The 14,341-nt window shown below is 37.5% G+C and overlaps 2 protein-coding genes across 8 annotated transcripts in view; one reads left to right on the top strand and one right to left on the bottom strand.

The window, feature by feature from the left end:
* Positions 1–14,341, top strand: part of NBEA (neurobeachin) — a 540,106-nt gene that overhangs the window by 371,784 nt on the left and 153,981 nt on the right. The window lies entirely within an intron of this gene.
* MAB21L1 (mab-21 like 1) lies at positions 317–1,396 on the bottom strand. Its single transcript, XM_072937361.1, has one exon. The coding sequence runs from the start codon at positions 1,394–1,396 to the stop codon at positions 317–319; it is 1,080 nt and encodes a 359-aa protein (XP_072793462.1).

Below are 14,341 nucleotides of genomic sequence, written 5' to 3' on the forward strand. Positions count from 1 at the left end.
TTGTGGTCTTGCATTACAGCCAGGCTGTTTTCCGGGTGTTACTGTGTACTTTTCAAGGGAGATATGAAATCCTTTGTAAAGAAGTCTTCTAATACTTGTGGGTTTGGGGTTTTCTCCATCCGCTTTCCCTGCTTCTTTTTCTTCCCTTGGAGGGGTGGGTGAGATGATGCCTCAACATTGTATGAGTACTCCTTTTTAAGGAAGAGATTCTTTGCACTGTCAAGTGGAACACTAGGTTGGAATCGAACAGGAAGTTTACACTCAGTGAGAACTTTGAGAATAGTCATCACATTTCGGCTCTCGATTACATTGTCCTCTAAAGTTTTTCCAAACTTTTCGGGTTGGTTAGGATCTCTCTTGCCAGTCGCCACGTTTGTTTGGCAGCGTTCTCCAAAGCCGAGTGAGGTTTGCCTTGAAACAGATCTAAGTTTGGTAGGAAGTAGTGAGGACACCGCCGGCACTGCAGGCAGGAGATAAGTTGCAGCAAAATCCCGTTAAGCCGATCACCCAGGCAAGACTCGTCCCAGTCTGACTCCCGGGGATGCTTTTCACACTCATAGGAAACCAAAGTCTTCATGTGGTAATTGTTCAGGGGCTGGCCTGGCAGTTCAAGGTGACGATCCCGTAAGGTTTTGAGGATGGAGAGGCATTTCTTTCTGCAGCCCCCCATCTGAAGTCTGTTCTCTGCCTCCGCGAACTGCAGCACCCAGGCGTCGCTCTCGGCTGAGCTCTGCTTGCCGGCCAGGGAGTGGCACTCCTTGGACAAGAGATTGAACCCCTCCGCTTTGACCTCCGCCACCCGGTTGGGTCCCGGCCAGGGGATGTGGGGAAGTGGCCAGTGGGCAGCACTCCTCGGCCAGATCCCGGTGCATTTAAAAGCCGGGGTGATCTGCACCACGTACCTATCTCGGATTCTCAGTTTCACTTCGCTGGTGTCTGCCACCATCTTTACCACATCCCTGTAGCTACATTTGTCTACCGCTTGAGCCACCAGCGTCTGAAACCTGGACCGGATTTTGCGCGCCGAGAGGTAGCCGGAGGCGGTAATGAATTCCACCCAGAGGGACATGCTCCTCTTGCGCCCGTCGCTCAACTTCAGCACCGCGCAGCCGGGCAGCGAGCCGTCGTCCACAAAGTTGAACACCCCCATTTGGTTAAGGTAAAGCACCACTTCAAATTCGGTGGGGGAGATGACCTCGAGGCCCTCGTAGCGATTGTCCATCTCGTTGAGAGAGCTGATGAATCGGGGCTCCTGCACTTCCACCTCCTTCAGGACGTCGGAAACTACTTTGCAGACTTCCCGGATAGTTTTGGCAATGGCAGCTTTCCTGGCTTGGCATTTTTCGTTGTAGTATTTATTCAGATGGTAGACCAGCTTGGCCTGAGCCGCGATCATGTTGGGGCAGAGATCCGGATTGTACACCGGAGTCTCGCAGTAAGCTGTGGGATCCAATGCGGCTGCTAGAGCTGGAGCCAACTTCGGTGGAGAAACGGGCCGCCGCGCTCAGAAATGTATCAGAAACGTCTTTCCGAAGTGCTGCAGCGGGTGGATTCCTAGCGGCCGCGTTCCCCTTCCTTTTATCTTTGAGCCCAGCCGATCTTAAAGTGAAAGATTGTTCTACCCCCTCTGTTTCTCTTCCTCTTTTAAAGAATCCTTGTGTGAGAGAAACGCAAGGAGAGATCACCTTCTCAGTAATAAAAACAAAAGTTGCGCTGAGACCCAGCAAAGCTCTTCCAGTAGTCAAAATAATCAACCCTTTCCGTATTTATTTACGCATTCCTGTAATCATTGTGTGTGCAGGACTGTTAATCAGATGGAGGAAAAGTGTGCTGAGTGTGTGTCGGGGGTGAGTGTGCGTGTGTATGTGTCAGAAGAAGCTGCTGTTGGTTTGTCTAAGAGCCCAGATGCACTCGTGTGGAAATTATAAAGGCAGGGCCAGGCAGGCTGGCGGCCAATCGCCACTGGGCTCGTCACGACAGCCTCCGTGAGCTCCAACCCGGCTAATTAATCCCCCTCATGGATATAGGCACACAAACTGAAGGTAGGAGGCTGCTGCCGGCAGAAAACCACCCAGGCCACCTAGACAGTCTTGGAAATCAAGAGGAATCTCTCAGCTTTGGTATTAATTGAAGCATATTGACGTTTTGAAAAGACTTGGCAAAGTGGTTCTCTTCTGTGCTGAAAACCCTGCTTGTCTTTTTACCGATGAAATGCAAATACAGGTGTACTAATGTTCATCCATCAATTGGTGAACTAGATGGGGTTTTCTGAAACAAAAGTCACTAACTTGCATTTAGAGTAAGATAATTAATGTCTGTTAATCCTCGAGGGCCTTTTGAATGTAGGTTGGGAGTTTGCTCTTTCATGTATATGCAAGTTGGCTTAGATGGACTTACTAATACCTGTGTGATTTTTCTGGATGTTCTGATACCAGAATGATTTCTTTTATGTTATGCAGTGTTTAATTTGTTTTTTCCTCATTTGTAGTTGTTAAATATGACAATTATTGCTGTTAAATGTTGTCTACCCCAGTTTAAGCTAGGATGTTTAAAAAATGTTTAGTACACCCCTCCCCCCATCTGCAGTCCTCTTTGTACTTTGATAGACGTGCCCAACATTATAACCAGGACATGAAGTTTTGTATGCACTGGCAGAAATATTTGAGAAATAAACTATCTGTGTGATCGAGAGATTATTTTAGTGTGAGTTCATAGTGAGCTGTATTTAATAGGTAAACATTCAGGAGAGATCATAGAGATGAGACCTACTGGCAGATAACCTGAAAATTTGCAGGTTTGGGCTTTCTGGCTTGTTTACAGATATATAATTAAGGCTATATGTCTTCTCCTAAGTGTCCTTAGTGGTCACCTGACAGTAGACTTCTAATCTTATATTATTTCATAGATTTGATTACAGGAAAATGGTTGCGGTTTTAAAAGAAAATTAATTTGCAGTCATCCAGGGCTTTTTTAATTTAAATATCATTTTTGAAACCTTTGAAAGAAATCATTTCTAAATTTGGGAACCTAGAACCAGGAGTGAGAAATGGATTTATGTGGAACATTTTTTTTTCCTGGTGGTACCGATTGTTTCCTTAATGTACAGGAGATAGAAGAAATACGACTTAGGGATTCTGTAGTGGTTTTTAAACCTAGGCAGATTTTTAATTGCCTACCTTTAAATTAGATGCTGTCTTTTTCAAATTAAGAATCTTACCAACAAAATCCTATAACTCCTGGAACCGGTTTGTGGGTACTTTCCTTCAGAGCCACTTGTAATAAGATCTTGTTTAGGGCTTCCACTTTTTACTCAAGCATTTGATTTTTTTTTCCTTCTTTGCACCCATAGAGCATCATACTTTCTCGTTATCCAAGAGTGGTAGATTCCGATTTAGCTTAAAATAGTACATTAGACTCGGGGCTCATAGCATCTATCCACTCTGTCCCCCAAGAACCTTTCATTCCCTTAGGAGCAGGGCTTGGGAGCACCCGCCAGCCCGTCCTCACTTTGCCAGCGATGCGGGTGAACGCACTGCTACCCTTTGGCATTTGGAAGAGAAGGAAGAGGAGGCAAATCAGAGCCCCAGAACCTGCGGCCACGAAGGCGAAGATGTGCCGTGGTCTCTGAGGAAAAGCCACCTTTGTCCCCACCCAGCGCAGGTTCTGCGCGCTTCCCCCTGTGCCTCTCTTCCGCTGCTCCGCACTCCCGGGCCATCCTTCTTTCCTCTCTCTGCTCTGTGTCCCACAGGCTTTAGTGTGTGTGCGCGCGCGCCTGTGGGTTATTTTAAAACCTTACTTGGTGTCGGGAGTTTCTCCACGGCCGCTAGGCCACGTTCTCTGCCCCGGCGCCCGTCCGCCCGAAAATCGCTGGGCCCACGTGCGGTCGCGGCCGAGCCCCGCGCTTCCTGGTCGCCGTCGCCGGCCCCTGCGCCCAGTGGGCTTTCCCTCGCGTTCAGCTCAGAGTTGCTTGGCTGAGACCTGGTCTCTCGATTTGGGGGGGCTACCTGCAGATGCCCCCGATTGTCCAGAATGTGAGGCAGCCTGGGAGGCGGAGGCCCCGGGGCCGTTTGGGGGACCCTGGCTCGGCCGTCCGGGTGGGCCTGACGCGAAGGACGCGAGGGGCTCCGGGCAGCCGCTCTGGAGCCAGGCGCGCAGGTGGCGCATCTTCGGGGCTCACTGTGCGGCTTAATTGGGTTAAAGCGAAGCTAAACGCCGAAGCACTTTGTGCAAACTAATTGGTATAACCAGGGCCTTTTCACTAACGATTTGCACTTTGAAGAAGAAAAATGGATGGTGAGAAAAGGGCTAAGAAACTCGTTAGTCCTAGAGTGTTGCGGGGAAGTGAAGTCATTCGGTTTCAAGGACGCCAGACTGTTTTCTGAGCTGCTTCCTTCAGCACCCTTCAAGCGGGGAGCTGACAGTGATTTACATAACAGAGGATTCACCCATCCGCTCTTATCACTGTGGGTGAACTGGGCGCCCTGGAATAATACTCCAGCGCAAGTACTTCTTGTTGCTGCAACACAGTGATTTTCTATTACACTGAACACGTGAAATGAATTGCCTTCTGTAGCTGATCCTTTCAGTGATCTCAGACACCTCTCATTGTTAAAGGGAAAAATTAAACTATTCTGAGGAGTGTTTTCTACCCCTTAATTTTTTTTTTATTGAAATGACCTATGGGGAGGAATTTAAAATATATAGTATATTTTTCTGTAATTCTGCTGATTTTCACCCAGGCTTTGGAGATAGATTTGTTTTGTGGGAGCAATTTATTTAACTATTTTATGGTAATTTTTAAAACTATCAATTGACCTATTGAACTAGTTATTTCATGTGATTGTGTAATACATGGAGATAGCTTAAAATAAATTGATTTGCTTAGGTGAAAAGTTCATAAAACAACTCTAATGACACCAATCTTACTTGTATTATTTTTTTTACTATAAATATAATCATAGTAGTTAGTACTAGAATAAAAGCTTGTGTGTGTTTCCTGTGCTTTAGGATATAAATGCTTAATTGTTTTCATTGGTATGCTGTGCAGACATCTTTGACATGAGCCAAGAATAGAATGATAATTGAAGAAAACTGACCTAATTGAAGGAAAAAAACCACAAGAATCTCACGATTTAATGACAATTTTGAGATGCTTGCATTTGAATGGTATTTGGAATTTTAAGTCTAAGGGATTTGACTTTTTCATTTCACTTAATTTACTAGGCAGCCTTACTTTAAAATGTGTTATTATGAAAAAAGTTGAAGAAAGTCACAAGCATACCATTATCATAAATTTTAGGACTATTAATGAATATATAATAATTAAATATTGTGATCCTTAACACTTCCAACCATTCAAAATAACAACAGCAAAATAATTTTTCCTGAAGTTCTGTTTCCTAGGTAACTTATTCTCCCTTCTGTAAGCCTACTTAACTTTATGAGATACACAAAGTAATGTGCAAATAGTCACCTTATTAGGTTTAAAGGAAAACTCTATTATGTTGAGAGATGGAGGAATGCGAGGTTTCTGTGTTTTTAAAAAGAAAACCTAATTTAAATCTGAATTACATGTTCATAAATTTAAGCAATTGTGACCTTTCATCTGGAAAAATATATCTGTTAGAGGATATGCATACACATGTTAAATGCTCACATAGATATTGTTTTGTGTTTTTTCATTATCTACTGGCTGCTGTTCTGTTCACAAGCATTCATGAATTTAAAGTTTTTTTTTTAATATGTGCTTATTACACTGGGGAGATAAAAAGAATATGAAGTTGAGTTTATTAAATTATTTATCCCTACTGCTGGAGTGGCTTTGAAGGCTCATTGTATGCGTCTGATTTCTAGACCCCCCCCCTTCTTTTTTAAAATGCACCCAGGCTATTTCATCTGTTTCATTCTGCCAGACACAATATATTTCTTTTTTTACACCAGAGAAATTAAAGACAGATATTTGTGCAGGGTTTTCTTTATGTGTCACATTAAATAAAGTAAAATAGAGAGAGTTTTTCTGGTAATCTAATTTGATGGCATCTATACCTTTCTTCCTGTTGTGACTCCTTGTATAAGAACACTTGAAACAAAATAGCTTGAGAGCTTCAAAAGTTTCAGTGATTTCCTAAAATAATTATATCATATTTTAGTATCAGGCTTATGACAATGTAGAGAATTAAGGTCACTGTTTGCACAATATCCTATTTTATTCCTTTAACCAGAGCATCCTAGTGATTGTGGTTAAATTTTAAAAATTACTTCCTTAGTTCTTCACTTGATGTTCAAGGCTTTTGCCTCAGCTTTCCTCATCCCTCTAGTACATGATCATACAGTCACATTGGTAGTGGGGAATACTTTTTTATCTTACAGTGTTGCTTAGTAAATTTGTTACTGGTGTTAAAAAATGTTGAAAAGAAAGTAACTTTGAGATTAAAGATGGAAGTTGGAAGTGTACTTTACCAGAATTAGCACCACTACTAGATTTGCAGATTTGAGGTTAACTCTGGATAACTCTGGCCAAAACCTTTCTTTTGGTAGAAAAAAGACATTTCAAGTCTGGGTTATTTACATAATTGTCTCAATTTCCTCATTTCATTTGAATGTATACACAAAGGTACAGGATATTTTAAGTTGCATCTGCAACTGCCAAATTTGAAAGGCAGGGTTATCAACCAGAAGACTTTGTTATTGTTCACAATCATTTGTGGTCTCTAACCCTTTCCAAACATTTAAGGATTTGGGGGTTAATCTCTCATTTATTGAGTACTATGGCAGAAGCATTGATTCCAAGATTCCAGTTCCTCATAGACCCTTTAGAAAGTCACTGTTATCTTTATAATCTATACAATTTAAATTCATTTTACAAGATTCCATCTTATGTTTTTAATTTGGATATTGTAGACATATTCTGACAGGATAAATGGGCTCATGTGATTCTTTTCTAAATGAATGTATGAAAACTAGGTATTCCTTAACCCATAACTAATGTAGATTTATAGACATTTGCGTATATGACTACATCCTTAGTACTCTTAGTACCCTGCAGTTTTATTACACTTGAAGAAAACAATGGAATCAAATGCGATTAGTGTCTGTTAATCTGTACATCTGTAGTGGGTCATCCAGGACTGCACAGCTCTCATTACTGTCTCAGACCATGTGTGATTAAACCACTGAAAATATGCAATGTTACCTTGAGACTAGGGTATGGTATGTAGATAATCAACTTCCAGTGATTGCATGAACACTTCCTATTCCTAATTTTTGGAGCTTATTTTTAATGAGTAAAGCAATTCTTCTAAACTAGGATTTATTTTTTAAATGATCAGTAACTGGAGTAATAATTAAAAGGATAATCACATTAAATAAAAAACTATTACCTTTTATCACATATATTATATGCAATAAAACAAATGCTTTATAGAAAAAATTGAAATCAGTTTATGAATAGGAATTTACAGGTTTACATATAGAAATAGATTATAAGCATTTTCTGAGATGAGAACACCTAAATAATATTTAATTTCCACTTACATGTAATTATTTTCACTGTTGTAATAATATACACTTTAGTGTACCTATGTGTACTACTTCTTAAAAGCGCAATTTTTCCATATGACTTGTCAAAAATGTCAGATCAAAAGTACTAAGAAGTTATTAATACTTTTTAATCTACATGTTTATTCATTTTATCTAGCCACCTACATCAAATCAAAAGCATGATGAGCATAAGGCATTTGTAAGATGTAGTGTCTCTTAATAAAAACTTGTGGACCCTGTGAAAAAAAGTTATAGCATTATTATTTTATTTTTATGTGAAATCTATTTTTATTATTAAAGTCAGGTTGATTATGTATATTTTGCAGACATTACTGTTCTAGTCTATGATTTTTCCATATGAGTGTGCCATTCTATGAACTTTGACAAATATATACAGTCATATAACATCTGGCACATTGAACATTTCCTTGGCCACAAAAGAAGTTTCCTTGTGCCCCTATTTTATTTTTTAACTTGCAAAATTTATGATTAATTTATAAAAATTGGGTGTTTTGATTTTATATCAAAAAATCCTTAGACTATAAACACCTTTATTTATTCCTCTAAAATTTATTATTTCTTTATGCTTCTAATTTAAGACCAGTTCAGTCAGAGAGCACCAAAATAGCAGCAAGATAAAAAATGCTATTTCAGATATACAAGCAATAGGTTTATAATTTTTGTTTTACATAAAAGTTATTTAATTTTAATGTGTGACATTGGTAAAGGATTCATTTTTCAAGGGAACTGCTAATATTTGTTATGCTAGCATGAATATATGTGTTAGACTGAGGAATATAGTTTACAGTGGCTCATCAAAATATGTATAAGAAACAGGGATTCCTCTTATAAGATAGCAGATTTGAGGCATATATGTAATGTTACTAGCTTTATGTCATCAGAGAAATAAATCTCCTCTAAGTATTTGAATTACATTTTACTTTGCATTTTTGGTAGATTAATCCTCCCTTTGAGTGGTAGGGGATGAGGCCAAGGAGTTTATTAGAGCTAATATTAATTGATATATACACATTCTTGGAACATATGCTTCAAATTCTAATTTTGTATAAATATGCATTATCATTCAAATTTAGATGGTTAGAAATACTCCAAAGAATTATTAAATTGTAGTAGTACAAATATATTCATTGATAATGATACCCCTTTCAAGTATTTTGCCTTTTTGCAACTTGGAATAGTACAACTAGTCTTCTCTTTCTTCCCCAAGACATAAAATTATTTAAATACTTTGTGCTTGATATTTTTATTTGGCAATTACAATAGAAGTTTTAATGTTATGCATGCTTACAGGCCTATTAAGAAACAAGTTATTGCTTTCTTAATAATCTTAAACCATTTTTAGGAAGTACACTCTTTTTATGGTTTGCAAAATAGCCCATGCATGCAGACTATACGTACGTACACACGAACACACACACCACTCCAGTGTTTCAAATAGTAAAAGGTTGAATTGGTCTCTGTACATTTTTTATGTTAACCTATTAAAAGGAAAACAGGCACTAAGTATAGGATTCTTGTCACCACGGAGGATTTAATATCACATCTGCAAGATTGTTCTGTAACAACCCTTACAGTTTTAAAAAATACCTTAAGAGGTTGCAGCTAAATGGATTTTTAAAATAATAACAACTGGAAGTTCCAATAGTATTTATCCAGTTATTATATTATTATCCCAGTTTAGGTAGTATATACTAGGGCAGTTGATTACTAGCCATTCTGTCCATATAAATAAAAATATATTACTCAGTCACTCACATACATCATGCGTGTGTATATACATAAAAACACCTGCACTTACTTAAAACTATTTTCACTTTTTTGCAACAGACCAAGGTTAAGTTTTTTGCAACATGAACCTGTATTTGATAAGCATATTGCATAACTCACTGGGGAGGGGAACGTGGGGGTTTTTTTGGTTAAGGAGGGTTTGGGGGGGCTTGTTGTTGTTTTTTTCCCTTTTTACTAGCAAATTCAGTTCTTCATTTGTTTTGCTCTCCACGCTGCATTAGCACAGTTTTCCCCTGAGTGCATCTGCCAGTGTACAATTTAGCCACGGGCATCTGTAGACCTTGTGGTGATCAGTATTGCAGGCAAAAGCCATATGTGTTTAAATAAAAAAAAAATCTCTTTATTTCATTTGCTGTTTTAACTGGATGGATAACTTTTGTGCCTCAAGACAGAAGAAGAAAAAATACAGAAATAATTAATTGCCTCTATTCTTGAGGCAGTTTCATTTCCCCCTCCAATATGGAATGCTTGTCAGCTTTCCTGATAAATGACTGCATGTATTTGCATAGATTTTACATTAACACAAAAATTAGTTTTATTTGTGGAAAACTAGTTTACATAATAATATAAAACCTAGTGTTATTGATTATGTTTCCAAGCATTGATGATTTTTTTTAAAGGGATCTTAGTCTTCTTATTTTTCAAAGGTCTGCTCAACCTATTTCTTAATTTGAACTTTTTTTTGCTTTATATACTTTTGCATTATACAAGACAAACATATTTATAAAATGTTAAAATTTGAAAAATTATTTTCTAGCTATATTAACCACAACAGTTTCAGAACCAGAGTTCGTAGCACTCATTTGGTAAATTGATTCTGATTTTAAACTTTAGCCGAGGAATATTTTTAAATACTTAACTATCAACTGCATACGCCTCAAACGGTTGGAGGATTGCATCTGTGCAAATGATTTTAATTTTGATATTCATGTTATCCAAAGGATGGGTAGTCTATTGGGTGTGTGCAGTTGAGCTCACTCCTGAGACATTATGCATTGTTTACAACCAATTTTAAAATTAATCTGAGAACGATTTTTTCTACCTTCAATCTGTTTCCTTAAACATACTTAATCAATTGATCACCCTAATTCAGCCTTGGGAAAAAAAAACACTGTTGGAGCAATTTGAGTGCTGAAAACAATTCTCCTTCTCTAAGTAGCAGGCAGTAGATGTTTATTCATCTTGTAATCTGGCATCTTGTTGTCTAGAGGCAACCCGCTAATTACGTGCTATCTTGTATTATCCATGTTACGGAAAATTCAAATATGTTCACTGCTGTTAGTTATATCACAAAGCTTTTCATAAAGTGTACTTGATCCTCGAGAAACCTACTAGACTTAACGGCAGCCTAAACCAAGAGTGTCTCTGCCACTCCTTGATTCTGGGACACCCTGGGTGCCAGCTGTCACAGCTCAGCTAATGATGACAAATGCCCCTCTCTATGCAGATTGCCGAGTTTGCAGGCTGCCGTGAAAGGCAAGCAGATTACCTTTCTTCAGATAGTAACTTAACCTTTTAAACTCATGTCAGAATGAAATTATCAGCTGTGATAGTTTCAATATCTGTATCTTTAAAAACAAGAAATCAGAACAATATCAAATTACACTGACTCACTTTTGAAAAAATGTTACAACTTTTGTATAATTTATACTACTTTACCCTTGAATGCTGTGAGTCTTAAATAAGAAAGTCTAGATACTCTAGAGCGTGTATTTGAACCCTGCCTTCAACTCAGGTAGTGTGATCCCTGAGAAAATCATCCAGAATATTTAGGCCAGAAAATAGGCTGGTGAAATTTTTAGGGCAAATGTAATTTTTTTTTCTTCTCTTCACCTGTATGGTGAAAGCCTTTATTCTCTCACTGTGTATATGGGCCTGGCCTGTTCCAAATAAATGGTTATATTATTTCTTTAAAATTCTATGGATTATTCCAAAGTGACTTAGATAATAATTGTTACTGATGATTGTTTTCTGTACTTTCAAACTTGAGCTTTTAAGTTGTTGATTTGCGCTATAAAAATGTATTATATTATGATCCATATACTTTACCCACCCAGATTATTCAGAACAATAATAAGCACCATTAACCATAATGTAATTCAGGGGAATAAGTTGGCTATTAAATGAGATAGTACTTTACAATTGCAACAGTCTTTTCTATTTTCAATCTTTGCAACAAATATTAAGTCCCATTTACAAATAAAGCGACTAAGATTTAGAAAGCTTAAGTGTCTTACCAAGGGTCACATAAGTCATTACAGAACTAAGTCTGTCTGACTGCAGCTGCTCTCAGCACCACAGTGTGTATACTGTGCATCGTGGAGCTACATATACATGTTAAGTGTGTGTGCCTGAACGCCCGCATGCGTGTCCTGTCTGCACCCAGATATAGTTTTAGCGACAGCTACTAGGATATAAGAGTTATTCTGAAAAGAAACTACAGGCTTACGTTTACATTAAAAATACAGTTGATGAGTTTTAAAGATTGCATTCTTTATTGGAGGCTTTTAATTAAGTAAATATTGAGACACTTTTTATGCTATGAATTTTTTATTTTATGATAATATATCCATCTGCCTCATAGGGACAAACTTAGGAGATGTATATACTACTTAATGAATATCAAATTGGACTAATTCACCAAAAGTATCACTTCATTGTAAAACCTAAGATTAAAAGGATATACCTTTAGACAAGTGAGAAATAATTACTAATACATTTAAATACAGTATCTGTATACTTTTTTATACATATAGTTTTATTCTGTGACATCAATGAGTTATACAAGCCACAGTATTGTACATCTTTCAGTTCAAGACACATTGAAAACTCCCTTTTATCGAGAATTTAAATGCAATCATTTCCAAGAAAGCTATTTGAACACCAACTGTTTTTATTCCTCACTAAACTTTTCTTGGTACAGATACTACAGTATCAGGATTTTTATCAGTGATATATCTGATTATGTTATAAATGCTCTATCCTCATGTATTTTAATTATAGAATTACTTATAATTACTAGTCACTACTAATGCCTAATAAGTTGTAAGTATTCCACTGTATATAAAAATTATATAGAATTTACAGTGAGTGTTTTATTAAAACGTACCCTGCAATTAGTGCTGGAAGGAGGAAAGGAATCCTGCCTCATAAGTAGACATTTTTTATCAGGGCAGGAGAGAACTTTCAAGGAGAATAATTATATTATGCAACCCTCCTCGTTAACTGTCTGAAGCTTCTCTACAGCATTCCTAAGGAGTGGTCATCCAGCCTCCAGTTTTATCCCCTTGATGAGGAGTTCATTACCTACTCAGACGGATACTTGCACTTACAGACAGTTCTAATTGTTAGAAAGCTTTTCTAATATTGAACCCAAAATCTCTCTTCTTGGCACTTTTACCTTTTGGTGCCTTCTTTATAGTCTTGTCCCTTTAACAAAAATAAGCCCTTAAATTAGCATTTACAATGTCAAGTTGAATACACTCGGGCCTTAGCCATCACACCTGTAGCATATTTTGTGTCAACTCATCATTCAGGATCCACTCTCGTACATCGTTTTCTTGAAGTATGGTGCCTAGAATTCATTACTCCCATAGTGGACTGGGGGAGGTAGAGTAGAGAGAGACCCCTATTAAGTGAAACATGACCACATTCCCTTTTTGGGGGGAAGCTCTGTAGCTCTGTTTACAGATGCAGAGCTGTGTGTCAACAACCGTCTCATTTGTGTAAACATATGTTACTGGGGTCCTAAGTAAATGACTTTTTTCTTATTTTCCCAGCTCATTTTATCTTACTATTTTTAGCTATTTTTCCATGGTTTGACTTGTAAGTTATGTGTTGTTCTTTTGAATAAGCATTAATGAGCATAATAGTTCTTTCTTAAAATTTGTCATAGGCTACATGCAGAACATTCATAGCAAAACAGAATTTAACTACAGTGAATTTACTGGTTTTGCTCAGCCGAGGTATACTAAGAGGCTTACTACTTAATAAGGTCTGTAGCAGATTAATAGATTAAATACTCACAGCCTTTATATAGTTTTTTGCCAAACACCTGAAATTCTAATACTAGTTTTCATGGCCTTATCAAAATACATAGCTAAGCCTCATTTGGTATGAAGTGCACACTTTGTATATTTTGACATATTCATCAATTTTGCTCTGTGATCAGATTTTTTGTCTACAAATGAAATCTGCAAATTTCCCATATGCTTAAACAATGCACAGAAAAACTAGTGAACTTTAAATGTAAATTAATATGTTCATAGAGTCTTACAATATTGTTGGAATAATGTTCATAATTATCCATTAATATATTTACCTTTTGATGATAGCAATAATTTCTAAATAATTTACCATAAGCTGAGGAAAATGCTTTTTAAAAGTGAAGTATTTAACAAGTCGAACTCAATGTGAAAACTTAAGCTAAAGTAGTCTCACCAGTCAGAAACCATTCTTCAAAAGCAGTGCCAGTAACTGAATGTACAGTAAGCCGCAGTGAATTGGTGAATATCATACCGAGTAAAGAAGCCTCCATTAAATAGTGAATACATTGCTGGAAAACCATATTCAGAAGATTAAGTTGTAAAAGGCAACCAATATTAAGAAATTTTTTAAGTAAGTAATTGATAGAATACAAAATATCTTTCTTTTATTTATTTCACTATGGGTTGTTAAAAAAATCTATTAACTTTTTGGGTGAGCGTGTTATTTTACAGCCTTAGATTTCTCTAAGTGTAGGCACATGATTTTGTTTACCAACTTTTTTTTCCCTAAATGAGGGTATTTTAGTAATACCTTACTTACTATTGCTGTGACATCTAGGCAGTAAAACACAAAGACAGCCTGCCTGAGATTGAGCTCTCTTGCAGTTTGAGTCTTGAATGGAGAATAAGAAAGTCCAGTGCTTTTACAAAGGAAACATTCTCAAGTGCAGAGCTGCCCCATCTGTTTCATCTGGTGGCTTATGCAATAAGAGGTGTTATCACATGAA

Source organism: Vicugna pacos, chromosome 14, assembly GCF_048564905.1.
Source record: "Vicugna pacos chromosome 14, VicPac4, whole genome shotgun sequence".
Taxonomy (NCBI): Eukaryota; Metazoa; Chordata; class Mammalia; order Artiodactyla; family Camelidae; genus Vicugna; species Vicugna pacos.

Coding starts and splice junctions, on each gene's coding strand:
- MAB21L1 (XM_072937361.1), bottom strand. CDS start 1,396: ATGATCGCGGCTCAGGCCAAGCTGGTCTACCATCTGAATAAATACTAC.